The sequence below is a fragment of the Malania oleifera genome, chromosome 7 (assembly GCF_029873635.1).
Source record: "Malania oleifera isolate guangnan ecotype guangnan chromosome 7, ASM2987363v1, whole genome shotgun sequence".
NCBI classification, from domain to species: Eukaryota; Viridiplantae; Streptophyta; class Magnoliopsida; order Santalales; family Ximeniaceae; genus Malania; species Malania oleifera.
The window spans coordinates 100,280,965-100,296,875 of NC_080423.1; the positions used below are offsets into that span (position 1 = coordinate 100,280,965).

At 35.7% G+C, this 15,911-nt stretch overlaps 2 protein-coding genes across 3 annotated transcripts in view; both read right to left on the bottom strand.

Moving 5' to 3' along the window:
- Nucleotides 1-593: 593 nt before the first annotated feature.
- Nucleotides 594-5,017, bottom strand: LOC131159667 (uncharacterized). The gene is made up of 4 exons (XM_058114741.1): nucleotides 4,631-5,017; nucleotides 4,467-4,533; nucleotides 1,778-1,858; nucleotides 594-898 (listed from the first exon to the last, which is right to left on the bottom strand). Exons 1-4 carry the CDS (start codon nucleotides 4,796-4,798, stop codon nucleotides 834-836), a joined length of 381 nt encoding a protein of 126 aa, XP_057970724.1. The 5' UTR covers nucleotides 4,799-5,017; the 3' UTR covers nucleotides 594-833.
- A 2,742-nt stretch (nucleotides 5,018-7,759) lies between these two features.
- The window catches only part of LOC131159668 (D-xylose-proton symporter-like 2), a 32,977-nt gene continuing 24,825 nt past the window's right edge, over nucleotides 7,760-15,911 (bottom strand). Inside the window, exons 14-15 of one of the 2 annotated variants that reach the window (XM_058114742.1) lie at nucleotides 8,260-8,421; nucleotides 7,760-8,158 (exon numbers count right to left, since the gene is read on the bottom strand). In XM_058114742.1, coding sequence (XP_057970725.1) covers nucleotides 8,290-8,421 — 132 coding nt within the window. In that variant the 3' untranslated portion in view covers nucleotides 7,760-8,158; nucleotides 8,260-8,289. Of the gene's footprint in view, nucleotides 8,422-15,911 lie in introns of both variants that reach the window. The other variant, XM_058114743.1, reaches the window with a different exon arrangement.

Consider the following 15,911-nt stretch of genomic DNA (forward strand, 5'->3'; position numbering starts at 1 on the left):
TTGTCTTTTATTTTCCTTTATTAAACAAAAATTCTTGATACAAACAAACCTACAAGAACAATGCACGCTTCTCAGTTTGGTATCATAAGTAGCACACTTCCACACATTGTGATGAACCCTAATATTCAAGAATAAGATCTTACAATTTCAGTCACATGACTGTTGGGCTCAAACCCAATTATAAAGTCTAACTATGTCTCTAGATAAGAAAATTTTACAACTTCTCAGGACGAAAACAGTGTATTTTTTTAATAAATAAATAAATAAGCAGTATACTTACACAGACAAAGGTAGAGCCTTGCAAACAGTTCAGAGATCAGAAAACCATATAACTCACTTAAATGTAACAAATGAAAGAAGAAAAACTCCGCTTTGATAGAGGTCATAATATCATAAGATCAAAAAAGTTTTCAACAAATCTGAAAAATGTATGACCAGGCGGCAAATGAAAAGGCAACTGCCCTATGGATTTGGGTCAATGCTTCAGCTGGAAGAGTGTTGAGCATAATTTGTGCTTCAGCTCCTTGCCAGATTTGGGGAGGCAGGTGAAACAAACCGTATCAGCAGGCATGGAGTGAAAGAAACATAAAGAATGACATAGAACACATCCAAAATTTTTGATATTTTAAAATCTGAATCAAATATTCAAATCTCATACAAACCCCAAATTATAGCGAATAATATTAGCATGCTGTCTCTGTCTAGTTAAGATACATCAAGATAGTTACAAGTGAAATGAAGGATTATACTATTCTAAACAAATCTGCCTCTGCATCCCTAAAAAACAATTAAGAGAAGAGGATTGAGTTGATTGAATACACTTCTTTGACCATTTATTCTACCATTGCTTCCACTGAAAACTCAGCAGCTGGTTTTGAGGATTTTCTTTTGTTCTTCCCTGTACATCAAGAATTGTATTCAAAAGGTTACCATGGTGACAGCTCCACATTATCTGATATACTTAAAAACTATTAAAAGGAAACATGGGGACTAAGTAATATGAAACTAATCTCTCTCTCTCTCTCTCACACACACACACACACACACGAGATACCACTCCACTATACCTAGGTTTCACAAGGTTTGATGACTCTTTGTGAAGTGCAAATGAGACCACAAAAAATGATCCCAATTGTTTGATAGAAAGCTCATGCCGTGCCTAGATTGCTGATCAAATTGGAGGTCCATCCCAATATAGGATGGTATCCTTGATCAACCAATAAAAGTTAGTATTTTAAAAATATTAAAAAATCTCAAAATAAAATTAAAATTTTGTTCACAATGCTTTGTCCACTTATGGTCAAATAGGGCCCAAACTTGATTACTAACATAAGGAACTGACTGAATGAACTTTCAATTCAACAGTTGAAATTATTTTCTATAATGCCATAAAGGCCGCAACAAAAAGAAAGTCACCAAACTTGGTAACAACTAGACGTTGGTAAAGCTAGAGCATCACCCAGTGGGTGTTTGTGTCATGACTAAAGTAGTTTCACGCAAATAACCAAAAGAAATCAATCATTAGAAATTGAATATTCCTCAACGCACAATTGCATGAGGTAAAACACACCTATTTTGGTAAAATGTTTTTGAAAGATAACTAATTTGGTAAAAAAAAACTCTCAAGAATCATATGCACAACTTCTTGAGTGGATAATCTCATAAAGAATCATATACAACTTGAGGTGACAACCTCACAAAAAAAAAAAAAAAGGAGTTAATAAACAATTTATAAACAAAAAAAAAAAAAATGCATCTACAAGAATAAAAAACCTACCTTTGTGCTTTAACTTTTTAAACTTCAGATTCTTCTTCAAGTGAAATCTGGTTGGAGTTTTGTTGGCATCTTGAGATGTCCCTACATCCAAGGATAAGCTAACATCAGCTTTCAATTATGATGCAAAGCAATACAGATTGAGATTGCATCCTGCTCTGTTGTCCTGAAGGACCATAATTGGCACAAAAACACATAACTAGGGGCTTGGATAGACCTGCTTTATTAGAAAACAGTTTCCAAGACAAATCAAAAGCTTCAAATAATTTTAAGAGCAACTGCCACTGGATGAGTGTTTAATGCTGCAGAGCTTAGACAACAAGCACTTTCCAGACCTCAAATGTTTTTCATGCAATTCATATTTGAATATTTTTGAGACTTCCACACTCCATTTGCTTTGTTGGGAATAATGATGTTGTCATGCACGCAGAGTTAACATGTATGTGGGTTTTCTAAAATACAAAACTCACCTCAACTAAACCAGATAATGGTGCAAAACTCACTCTTAAGTTTAGAAGCAATTTATTAGAGAAAGATTAAAACCATTCCTCAAGCCTCAACTTTACAAGCTTAAGCTTTTAGGTGAGTTGGTTCCTGGCCTGGTATTGAAACCTTTATGACTAAAGGTTTTAGAATCCGAATCTCACTGCTGCCATTATATTCTCTTTTAAATTAAAATTAGAGCACAAGGTATAGTGCTCCCGTGCTTTATCAACTCTTCAAGCCCAATGAGCTCTCAAGTGTAGGGGCATGTCAGAGACGTATTAAAACCACTCTTGGAGCCTCACCTAACACGCTTAAACTTTTAGATAAATTAGTTCCTTTGGTATTATGCACGTCATCATGTGCTTGGATCACCCAAGTAGGAACAACATTCTAAAAAGTACAAAAAAGTTGTGCTTGGAAACATGGATTTTATGCTTCAGATTTGGACTTCTGTGGATTTGGACAACACACAATTTTGTATGGCGTCTTATCCATATCCAAATCCAAATCCAAATCCAAGGTCCAAATTCCAAGCTTCCAAACATGGGGAAAAAGCAATCACTTTTGACTAAAAAAACTATAAATAATAAAAACAAGTCCAGCTCCTGTGAATTTTAGAAGGTCACATTCCACTGACCAGAATTCAAAAGCAATCATGGTTATTTCATGATCTGCCCTTTAAAAATCCTGGACGTGCTTTAAACTTTTTGAACAAGCAATGAAAAGAATGCATTTACAACCCAACTGCAAAAAACTCAAAATTTACATGACAAGAAGTAAACAAAAATTTACGATACTCTGACCATCCACCTTTACCTGCTTAGTATACCAAAAGGCTTGCTTGAGTATACACGATAATTTTACTATCAATCAAAAGCTCTCAACCTTCTCTACCTCCACAGTCCACAAAAAAGAAGGCTAGAGATATTACAGAGAAAATGTCTTCACATTACTAAAAACACTACATGCCCATAATTCCTCAATCCTCAACAACCCAGCCATGCAGCAACTCACCGAATTTTGATTGAGGTCACACAACTGTCTAGTCAAGGAGGAATCAAACAAAAGAGATTGCAGTGATTCAGGAACAGTTTTTGCAGAGAGAGCATCTACTCACTATGATCTTTCCCCCTTTGAAGTTTGTCAATTGCCAAAATCCTTACCACACTGCTCCTAATGAAAAAAGATAGCACATGAACCAACTATAGCCTCCTTATCCCTAGACAACAGGAAAAGGTCTGGAAACTGCTCCTTCAAGGATGACTCTTGGCACCGCTTGTTGTACCATAAGCTGTTGCTTCTAAAGACTGCCTCCTCTTGGTGGGATGTAGGTCCAGCCTACTAAAAGAATCCCACATCAAGCAACTCAAGGGCACCAAAGCCCCTTGCATATGTTGGAGCTATGGCTCGTTTATTAATTAGAGAAAGGGGAAAGGGCTGCACACAGCTCGGGGGGGTCAGAGTGGGGAAGAGAGACTCTTCACTTTTTAAAAAAATAAATAAATCCCCACTTTAGCATATGCCAACCAACTGGGTTAAAAATGATTCTCCACTGTCTCGACTCCTTGTGCCTCACATCCTTCCAAAAGGTCAGAGATTGCAATCACCTTTGCTGATTTCCAACAGGACCAAACTCCTTCCAAATAGGCTCATCAGCAATTCAACATCATTGTCTTCCTCAAATACAAGGATACTACAGGACTTCTGCCATATTCCGTCACTTGCCACAAAATAATTTCCCTTTCTATCAGTAATGCAATTCTATCGCCGAACGTCTCCAACCTCAGGATGCCATCAGTTTTAGTGGAATCCTTCTTTGGGAAAGTCAAGCCTCTTGGATCCTATTCTCAATGATCTTGGATGTAATCTTTAACAACTCAGATGATTCGAAAACACTAGAAATTTAGACAAAAACCATTAAACCAAGTCCTATTGTAGCATAGCAAAATGACATCAAATATCAATGCGATTTACTTTTTTTTTTTTTTTAAATTACCTGTTAAAAAGAAAAAGAAGAAGAAGAAGAAGAAGAAGAAGAAGATGATGATGATGATGATAATTATAACTATAATAAAGAATGCAATTTTAATAATTGCAAATAATTTTCATTATTTCAATTTGAGGGTGCATGATATATCAATAAAAAACTGTACGCATATACGCACAGAGACACAAGCACACACCTTCACAGAGTATAAACTATTACCTTCAGAAACTGTCATTTCAACATCTTGCATGGTGATCAGACCCTTGTCAACTGCCTCCTTCTGCTCCTGCTCCATCACCCACAAACACAAAATCAACTAACTAGATAACTAATCGTAACAAGCAATGATTAGTCAATTTCCGAGAGAAAGAGAGAGGGAGGACCCTGCGCCATTTCTTAAGGAGCTTGCGCTGGCGCTTGCCGGAGAGAGAGCAGGGCTGGGTCTTGCTCTTGTTCCTGAGCTTCCCAGTATGAGGATCGCCGTGAAGAGCCCTCTTCCGTTCCGCCAAAAGAGCTCGCTTCTGCTTCTGCACCACATTGAACTTCGCCATTCCCTCCCTTCTCTCCTCTATTGGCAACCCTAACCATCAGAGCCAGCGCCCGGGAAGAACACAACTCTTATACCGTGATTTTTTTGTGATTACAGTATCCATGAACCGGGTTTAGGCCGGTCTGACAGCTCGGTTCAGATTCTAGGGCTTGATTGTAACTTGCAAGGTTGCAAAAATGAATATAGGTTGATTGATAATTTCCCATCCTCGCTTGCCCTCACACAGATAAAATTGGTAATTTCTAAAACGATTTAGGGCAATAGTTGGAATGAGAAGGATAAAAATATAATTACATAAAATAAAATTCAACGAAATAATTATTTATAAAAAAGAATAAAATATATTTTAGATTTTAAAAATTAAGGGAATAGTTATTTATTTTATATTTCTGATTATTATTTTATTCAAAATATAATAAAAAATGAATAGACATTGTATTCCTATGGGGTGGTAGGAGGAGGGCATTGATTGCTTGGAGGGAAATCTACAAGCCAAAACAAGAAGGTGGCTTGGGAGTGGTTGGCCTCAAGACATGAACAGAGCGTTGTGGAATATTCAAGCAAAAAAGGATAGTTTATGGACGAAATGGATCCATCAGTTCTACTTGAAGGAGGTTGAAATCTGGTATGCTGTAGCTAAAAAAATGACTCCCCCCTATTTAAAAGTTTGGTTGAAATCAAGGACCAGTGGGTGTTGAATTCTGGGAGTGTGGCTGCTGCCATAGAAATTATGGAAAGAATGGGAAGTGTTTCACATACACTCTATGATTTTTGGAGAGAGAAGAGTCAAAAAATGTCATGAACAAAGTCTATCTGGTATAATGGAATTTCCTCGAAGTATGCTTTTTGCTTGTGGCTAGATTGGAAGGGAAAGCTTCCAACTTGTGACAAGATAAAAGGACTAGAGATTGACTTAAGATGTACCTTCTGTAATAGCGATTTGGAGACACTTGAACACCTTTTCTTCGGCTGTAAATACTCAACTAAAGTGTGGGGTAGCATAAGGAAGTGGATTGGAATTAAAAGGGTCATGATTTCAATCAAGGCAGCGGTGAAATGGTTACATAAAGAAGCAAAAGGCAATGGAGTTCACTCTGCTGGGAAGAAAATTGGCTTGGCTACTTCTGTGTATTTTATTTGGCACTCTAGGAATAGAAAAAGATTCGATAATCATGTAATTCCTCCTATAGATTTAATTAGTGTCATACAAAGACATACCTATAGAGCGGTTTTTGATAAATTTGACATGTTCTCAGTTTGATATTATAGGGCATGTATTGATGTTCTTGGGATATCTCCTGAGTATTGATAGTGTGATTGGCTAGTTCCTTGGCCCTTGGGTATGCCTAGGTTTGATGTATTTCGGGACTTTTGACTTGTATTATCATTGTGGTATCAAGATGACCTGGGAATGCCCAACGTAGTTGTATATATTTTCACTCAAGTAATACATTTACCCAATTGATAAAAAAATAAATAAAAATGAATAGACATTCATAATGAAATTTGGGAGTAGTTATTTTGTTTCTTATTATGAACTCATAAAATATTTCATATTATTATTTATTTTATAGTAACAATGTAATTTCTCGTATAATTAATTTTAACTAACTAAAATTAATTTTTTTTTGAAAATAAACATTGTGCAAATTAAATGTAACCTTAAATAAAATTTAAACCACTAATTAGGGTGAAATCTAGAATTTGATGTGAATTTAAGGTACGAAGTGAGATTTTATGTTCTTAGTCTATAATTTTTTTCTATTTGAAAAATTATTTCATAACTTGCTCCAAGCTTTAGCATTATTTTGGCATTTTAATTAGGAGTGGATGATATCACCAAAATTATAGATAGTAGTAGATCCAAAATCCCGTGGAGATAACATATTTACATTTGCACGAAATGAAATGTATTAAAGTGTTTTTTAAAAAATATTTTGAATAATGTTTTATATTAAATAGTAATCTTAGGTTGGATCAATTTTGTTAGTATGATTTTTTTTTTATAATTTTAAATGTTGTCACTTACCTGCACTAATTTATAATTAATTTATTATTATTTATGTTCTTTGACATTGATTTTTAACATCTTAAAATATTTATTTAAATAATGAAATAATTACCTTATAAATAAACTTTAAAAAAATAAAAAAAATAAAAGACTTTGCAAGTTATTAACCCTTTCTATGGAGAGGTCATGAGCTTGGATTTGAATTGGATTTAGAGAAGATGTAATCTAAAATTGTATTATAATTTATCCAAATTCATTTAAATCAAAATCCAATTTTCAAAATTCATGCTCCTAAATGTAGCATAAGAGAAAATATTTTAACAAGTTCATTAAAATTTTTTTTTTTTTGGAATAATAAAAATTTTATTTAAGTGGATATATAAAAAGAATATTCACAAAGAAAATGATACTATTCAAGAATAGATGTACTATATATTTAGGGTTGAATATGCCCAAATCCCTAATTTTTTTTACAAAATTACTCTTCAACCATCAAAGTTTCCTTGTTAGGTTTGAACGAAATGCAATACAATTTTTATATTACATTTTACTCGCGTTACACAAATCTAAATCTAAAATTCAAATCCAAAGCCTCAAATATGATGTTAAAGTTTCAACTTCAACATTGACGGGATCCTGCAGAAATTATTGAATTGGATAAGATATAAAAAATCAAGAATCAAGCTAAACTTTAAGGAATGATATTTGATTTAATTGAACTTTAGAGATCAGAAAGCAATTAAAATATATTTAATTGGTTGTGACGAAAATATATGCAGTTTTCCTTTAAAAAAACACACACAGAAATATAATCCTGAAAAATGCCAGAGACCTAAAAACTCTCAGCAAAGAGAATATAATCCTGTGTCCACCCCCATGCATGAACTACTGCAAAAGCTTCATTCCCTTTTCTCCAAGCAGATCTGGGCATTTGCACTGCTAGCATTCTAATTTTAAAGAAAAATTAATACAATTTATCATATTAAAACTAAATCATTTTCTCACACATTGCCTGTGCCACCACCTTGCAATGATGGATGAACATATACAGCACATTTCTATGTTCTTGTTCCTCAAAGCACAGTTCTTTGAACTTTTTCATTTCTAAACATCTCCTGCAAATGAGGCAGAAACAAGAAAATCGATGGAAACAAGTCTTCTTTTCTGATAAACTTGTCATTACATGAGCTGCGTGCCCTTTCTGGTTACATACACAAAAAATACATCTAGTGAACATATTACCATAACAAGTTCAACTTACGGCTATTGCTTGATTACAACCATTTCTGGAATGTGCACTCCTGAACCAAAGTATGGCTGTCCCGAGGCTTTCCGCTGCGTACTTGAAACCTAGGAACATGACAATTTTGATCAGTAATTGTATTAAAAAGCTGGCATGGTGATCTTTGAATCTGTAAAATTGAGTGTTGCATTCAGGCTCAACATAGAACCTTATATCACATAATCAGAGGGTAAAAATTCTATAGGAGTTTGGCCTCAATTTCCTCGAGACTCAGTCCCTTTGTCTCCGGCACTATGAAGAATATGAACAAAAGAGACAATACAGTAATTGCTGCAAATACATAGAACAAAATTCCTGCTCCCAGCAATGCCTGTAACCATAAGTGAGGTAATGATCAATGGATCTTCTAAACACAAAAATTTGTCAGTCAAAAATAGTAAGTGATATGTTTGACTCAATGGTTGGTAAACATAAACAGAAGAAAAGAAAACATATGGAGCATCAATGATAAAGATATCAATATATTGAATACTAATTTGAGAACAAAATAAAACATGTGCCCTCACCAAAATTAATAAGAATCTGCAGACATAAAACAGAAAGATAAAATTTTTTTGGAAAGCATAGATCCAAGCATTTCAGGATTTGTTAATAAATGAAGAATTTTTACACTCAGGAATACTTGAGGGCTGTATCTTAATGGCTATAACATTTTGCACGAATCATTAACTATAATTTATGACCACAATTGGACACTCCAAGATTGAAGCTGTAATCAGGATGTCATTAAATGGGATTCAGAAATCATACAATATGTCCCAGTTGAATCGTTCCATGCATCAGGGAGTAAATTTGAAACTTAGAAAATTGCAAAATATAGATGTTGAATAAAATCTTAGATATAAATATATGCTTTCAGACAGCCAGACCAAAAGAACAAAACAAAGCATTATCCCACTATTCTTCTTCAAAAGGGAAATTTATTTTTTTCTATAAATTTGAGCAATTAAAGTACACATATTTTGTTATATGATACCCATCACTTAGAAGTCGAACCATTCTAACCCTACATTCTTTTTACCACTACTTACATCCCTTTACTCTTACCATGAACCAATTCACTTGCTTACAACTACAGTATATTGCCCATCTTCACAAAACAATAACCAAGCCTCAGGTCACATCAGACAGGGATCATGCGCATTATCAGCCATTACACACAATCTAGGAAAATATTCTTGAAATGCTGGGAGTGCAATCAGATCCTCACTCACTATCTCACTCTTTAAGTTATTCCAGGTCTACTTCCCCACCTCCCCCCCCCCCTCTCTCTCTCTCTCTCTCTCTCACAACTAAACCACTGATGGAGAATTATTTTATCTATGTTGCCACCAGTTCCCTTATCTTGTACAAGGTGCCACACCACAGGCATGTTCATTCCTTCCTATATCATTTATGTGGCATTTGATTGGCAGAATCAAGTGTTGAATGGAATTAGAATTCAGACCTTGATTCTCATTCCAATGTTTAGGTTACAAAAATAAAGGCAGAATTGCATTTCGTGCAGAATGCTAATTCCTCCATTTAACAGAATGCTGATTCTGTCTCCTATCAGTAGGAATTACAATTCCACTCCTGACTTCCCCCTTTCTCAAAGACCATTATAAATTCCATATAAACCCAAGCACTAAAGGGATCAAAACACCTTAATCTCTTGTTCAAATCTGAAGCCCATCTCTCTTTTTTGAACTGCTAGCCTTATGCTATGGTTCTCCTCCCACTCTGGTTGCATCATCTCCCGCTCCTGTGCTGATGGTGCACCAGACACTGCTACTACAGTGACTCTGTTTGGGTGCATCAACTAATCTACTACTACCTAAGAACCTCCTCTCAAAATACGGATTAGTTGACGCACCGATAAAATACTTGACTAGCACCCTCTTTTCCCATATATCAATGGCCTTTGGGTCCCCACACTTCTTTCTCATTTGACATTCTCTAAGGAAGCATTCCTCCTTCTTTGGTACCTTGCAAGGACCTACCGTCCCTCCTTTGCGAATTCACACCTTTAAGCACAAAATTGGGTTGATACAAGGAAAAGCCTATGCCACATAAATCCGGACATATTATCACAAGATTTATTCAACTTAGTGTACTTTTAGGATGACAGAAGAGCCAAAAACTCTCATTACCTAGTCTTTTTTTCCTCATTTCTACAGTACCTACCTAATGAACAGGTTGACACTTTATTATGTGGAACAAACAGAGAGTAATGGGACCATTGAGGACCTAGAAATAATGGCAGTCTACCCAGATGAAGAAGAAAAGGAATACAAGATGAGAATGGACCGACTATTTCATTAGAAGGAATCCCTCCAAGCCAATGGAGGAATAAAATCTTCAAACTCCATGCTTGGTGCACCGTAGAATTAATGAAAGAGGGAATTACCCTCAAAGAAATCATTGGAAGGGCTGTCTCCAAGTTCATTGGAAGATTAATAATCTGGTGGATAAACCTTGGAGATTACAAGCAGTTGCAAATATCACAAGTGTCGAACCTTGATGTCTCCATCTCCACAATCATTGAAGAATTATGTGGTGCCTAGGAGGATCATGTCACTCAAGCCAGAGAAAAATATTTCAAGATTAAATGCTGCTCACTTAAAAAAAAGAGATCTAAAAAAGCATTATAATCTTATCTCTGAAAGATATTATACTCTTTGCGGACCAGATGACATCAACCTCAAGCAAGCTTATCTTAATAGCTTGCTTGATCCATTAGGAGAAGAAGTCCTCCGAAAACTTCAAATAAGAGGAGGAAGGACTGGAAACCTTGGATCATTTTGTGATTTCCATTATCAATGGTGTGGCTAAGGATGCCATCTTGGATTTCACTAGGAAGGGTCTGGACAAGTTGTGAAAGGGATGAGGAGGATGAGGATGGGTTTGGGGATTTGTTGATTTTAAGAGGAAGTCACTAAGGATGTTGTGCTTCCCTTTGATGTGTTTTACTTCAAATTTATACTGTGAAAACCAGTTCGCCCATATGAGAAGTTGTCCTTGAGGGAGGATCTTCTGCTTGAATTGCATCATTTTTGGAAAGGAGGACATATCCATTTCAATTGCAAAAATATGTCCAATCAGATGGAATTCAAACTTTTCAATCCCTCTTCTTACTGCCAATATCTCTTTTAATGTGGAGTGATCGTGCAATTTTGATTCTTTGAATGCTCCACTCTTGCATCCACAGATATGTCTAGTCCCGTCTTCTTTTTCCTCAGTAAAGGCTGCTCCCCACTAGTAATCATTAGCATCAGTCTGCAAGATTCTCTTTCCTTTGTTAGGAATCTGGAGTGGTGGTAATTTTATGGTCATTTATTTGAGTGATTTTACCGCCTCTGTGTGTTTAGTTTCCCAAGGGATCACATCTTTCCTTTTCAAAAGTTGGTGGAGTGGTACTGTGTAAATTGCCAGCTTTGGGACAAAGTTTGCCATGTAATTGACAATACCAAGGAACTGCTACAATTGTTTTGTCATCATCCGGCTATCTAAAAAGGTGCTGAGTTGTGTAGCAATATGTGGTTGCAACTCATATTTCCCTTGGCTAATCTTCATCCCAAGAAAATCAACTGTTTCAACACCAATAATCATTTTCCTTTTTGATAGCATAATTCTGTAATGCTCCACAATATCAGTGAACAGATTCAGAAGCTTAACATAGGATGCTGTGTCTTTTGAAAATAGAAGGATATCATCAATATAGATCAGGGCATGATGAAGTATGGGCTAGAAGATTTTGATCATTGCCTTTTGGAATATGGACGGGGCCACTTTGAGTCTGAATGACATGACAGTCCATTAGTAGTGGAAATTAGGTATGCAGAAGGCCATCTTGGGCCTATCATCTGGATGGATGCCCAATTGCCAAAAGCCTGCTTTCAAATCAAATTTTGAAAAAACTTAGGCCTCCGATAATTGTGAAAATAGGCTGACCCTGTTTGGCAATAGGAACTTGTCATCAGCAAGAAAATGGTTGAGGGGCTGGTAGTTGATGATGAGCCTAAGCTTTCCTTGAGATGTTCAACCCTTTTGTTGACATAGAAAGCTTCACAAGCCCACTATGACCTTGTTGGTTCGATAAGCCCTTCTTCTTGAAGTTGGGCCAACTCATTCTGGGCCAAAGAATAGTGCTCTGGATTCATCCCCTTGTAACTGGCTTTAGTTGGGTTGATATTTTCATTCTTTTTGAAAGGGAGACTGACAAAGAACTCTAGATTCTTCCATAATTTGCTAGAGCATTCTGTTTTGGGCTATAGCATTTTCTGACTGTCAATTTAGAGTTGCTTCTGTTGGGGATACCTGCTTAGTAAAAAGAATATGTCGGTGACATATTCCAAGATGCCATGGCATATTCCCTCGCTTCTCATCTATATAAAGGAGGTTTCAGCCTCTAGCCAAGTGGAGCAAATGAGAGCAAAGAAGTCTCTTGTAAAGGTGCCCTTGACCTGTTTGAAGGCTGAGGAAGGTTGTGTTTTAGTGGCTCAATAGGATGACTCAAGCATCAATTCGTTGACAAGGGGTACTCGCAAACATATGGTATTGACTATTTTGACATTGCTCAACTAAATTATGTTCGTGTATTGACGCAGTTAATCTTGATTGACCCTTATACCAAATGGATGTGAAGAAGTATGAATATTTGCACGAGAAATACATAGAACAACCTCTTGAGTATGATGCTTGGGGAAGATGGTAAGGCATGCAGGTTGCGTAAGGCCATTTATGGTCTTAAGCAGTCACCTCAAGCCTAGCCTGAAAATTTCATATGGTGGTCTCTACATTTAATTTTGTCTAGTATTCCTCTGAGGCTCTAACTATAGAACTTCTCTTTTAATTTTAAAGGCATTCTACAAACACAAAACATGCTCAAAAGCACTTTTCTTTAGCCTTTTCACCTGAAGTTTGCAAAATCATCTTAGAGAAAAGCATCTTCGACAAGTTCTCTTCTTAGCATTAATTGGTTCAATGCCTAATTTAGAATGATTACATCATTCATAATTCTATTTTTTTCTTTGAACTCCTTTTCTTGTCTTGCTAGTAATACTCTCACCACCATCATTTTAGATAAGTTTATTTAATTAGCATCATCCCTTAACCAGAAACAAAAAAGATAAAAGAAAAAAGAGAAAACAAACTAAAAAAATTTAAGAAACCCTTTTTAAGCCCCACCCACCATAATTAATCAAACATTTTAAATTTTCTAACTCAGAGTGGCTTTGCGACCTTCCTTTCTTACTCTACCATAACCCAACCTTAATTCCTAACTATCAATTTCAAGCCCATGCTCTCTAAAGATTGAGCTTCATCATCCTTGTCATCTACGTCCAGCCTTGGCATACTTGGAGCTGGGTAAGATATTATCTCCCATAAATTTTCATACTACCCCTTAATCAGACTGCTAGTGTGAAATATTTTTCCATCACTAAAAATAGCCATTGAATCCTTAAAATTGGCCTTTTTTAATAATAATAAAACTTATATTATGTGATCTAACATGCATGTGAAGTGTGAAGGAATAAACAAGCAAGAGTCAAATTCATTCAAAAATGAGTTAACCATAAGGGTCCAAGCCAATTCAAAAGATTCTGAAATTGAAAAAGAAAGAAGTTGCGGGCCTTCCAAAATGAGCTAGAGTTGAATCACCATATTATTATCCCAGGCTGCAAAAAATGAATGAGAATCGACCTACTGTTGTGAGCAGTGACCCAAAATAACCATACTGCTTATTACCCATAGAATTCTAGTTGACTCAAGCAGAATTTCCAGAAATAATATTTGAAGTTTATTTGATTTCATTTGTGGATTATTTTCTTCAAAAATCAAGTTCAAATGTTTTGTGTTGAAGAATATATAAATACCAAAAACAATTGAAGCATCTGATATAAAATTTTCATAAAGATCAAATTATTTGATTTTGTTACAGGTTGCTTCATTTATTTAGCAATATTATTGTGTGTTACTGCTGTACTAGTAAGTGTGAGTTAGCAAGGGTATGACGGTCATCATAGTTTACATAGAACACATTATAAATAGAGGGGGACCTATTTGCTGCTTTTTAGGTCTTCAAACTTGCACAACACTTTAACATTGCTGGGAGATTCTGGGTTCTAGTCTTGTTGCCCACATTTACTGTGATGATTGAAAATTATCTTATTCCCTATAATGGGCGTCCTTTATTGTTTTTCTATCTCTCCACACGCAATCAGGCTGCTTGTGCAGAGGAGTGTTAAAACTTGATATACATTGTTGGCCCACAACCTAATAGCTTAAGCTTTTAGGTAAAGTCGTAATCTAACAGCAGGAAAATGAAATTTCAGTAATCTCACATTTCCCTAGGAATGAAGGATTTCCGCAAAACATTAAAATCCCATTCCCATGGATCTCTTCATGGGAAATCGGATTTCCCATGGGCAGCCAACTTTTAGGATTATCTTCACTATTTTGGCCAAGGACATTAAGGCCCCAGTAATATAAGATTATTACACATAATTATTATATTTATAAAAACAACTTTAATATTGAAAATAGAAAGCAATAAAAATAACAGTGATATTATTATTACGTTATTGGGTTTTTTTTTTAATTATTTGCAATGGTTGAAATTTCAATCACGTGGATTAAATTTGGTTCATATTCTTAGTAAGTTTTTGTGCTGAAAAATATGATTATTCTTCATATGTTGTTCCATAGACAGGTTAAGGGTATAATCATACTTCTAAAATTCTAATCAGGACATGGCCATCATGTATACATCCCTGCAAGTCTTACAATGCAAATCAAAATAAAAATATTCCCATGGGGCGAGCATCCCATTCCCATAGAATATCATTCTCAGAGAATGTTTTGGATCCCATGAACCAAACGACATTGAGTGAAGAAGACACAAGTCTTGGTTCTAGACTTTGGAGTGCCAAAAATAGGAGCTGAAGGATGGTTGCTGGAGGCATGTAGCAGACAAGAATCAACATAATCAAAAGGAAGGTAACTTTGCACTCCCAAGAATCTGGGATCAGGCTCCAATTGGGTTTTAACCCACTAAGGCGTGAAGACCTCTCAATTTTTGCCTCTGTTTGGGACCTCATTTTTTTTTTTTATATATAAACAAAGAAGTTTTATTAGAGAGGGCAGCATGTACAAGAATAAATAAAAAAAAAACAGGGAGGATAAACCCTTAATTACAAATTGAAGTCTAAGCCCAAAACCAAACTCAAGGCAATAGAGCCAGCCAGTCCCCTGCATGTCTTCCAAAGAGACGTGGTGAAAAAATCCATTTGCTAACACCCACAATGATGAAAGATACGTCACTTGCTCACTGTACTCCAAATCAAGTTATTAGAGATAGCCACTCCTTTGTCTATTGGATGGGGGATATGCCTTTGTCTATCAAATTTCCTCGACTTTTTCGTTTATCAAATCTCCATGACACCCCTATTTCTGCTTTTCTTCTTCCGCATACAGAAAGGCATTTATGGAATTTCCATTTTGGGAGAAGTCTTAATGAGTTGGCCCTTTTGACTAGGCTGCTTGACTCTTTTCATACTCATTTGGGGAGTGACAAAAGGGTTTGGAGCTTAGACACTTCTGTGGAATTCTCTTGTAAATCTTTTTTCTCTTGTTTGACTTGTGAGTTGTGACCCTGATAAATTTACTTGAAAGAATTAATACCAATGACTTGTTTCAGAAGAGAAGCCCCAATAAAGCCCTGTCATGGACATTTGTGTCCTTTGCTTGAGGAGTGGAGAGACTTGTGCATATTTGTTTCTTCATTGTCCTTACACGATGGCTATTTGGAATAAATTA

Bases quoted from the DNA above. Each gene is read 5' to 3' on its own strand.
- LOC131159667 (XM_058114741.1), bottom strand. From the start codon at position 4,798: ATGGCGAAGTTCAATGTGGTGCAGAAGCAGAAGCGAGCTCTTTTGGCG. The intron at 1,859-4,466 runs GTAATAGTTTAT...CCTTGGATGTAG, and splicing joins TGAAATGACAGTTTCTGAAG to GGACATCTCAAGATGCCAAC. The intron at 899-1,777 runs GTAGGTTTTTTA...CTTGATGTACAG, and splicing joins TAAAAAGTTAAAGCACAAAG to GGAAGAACAAAAGAAAATCC.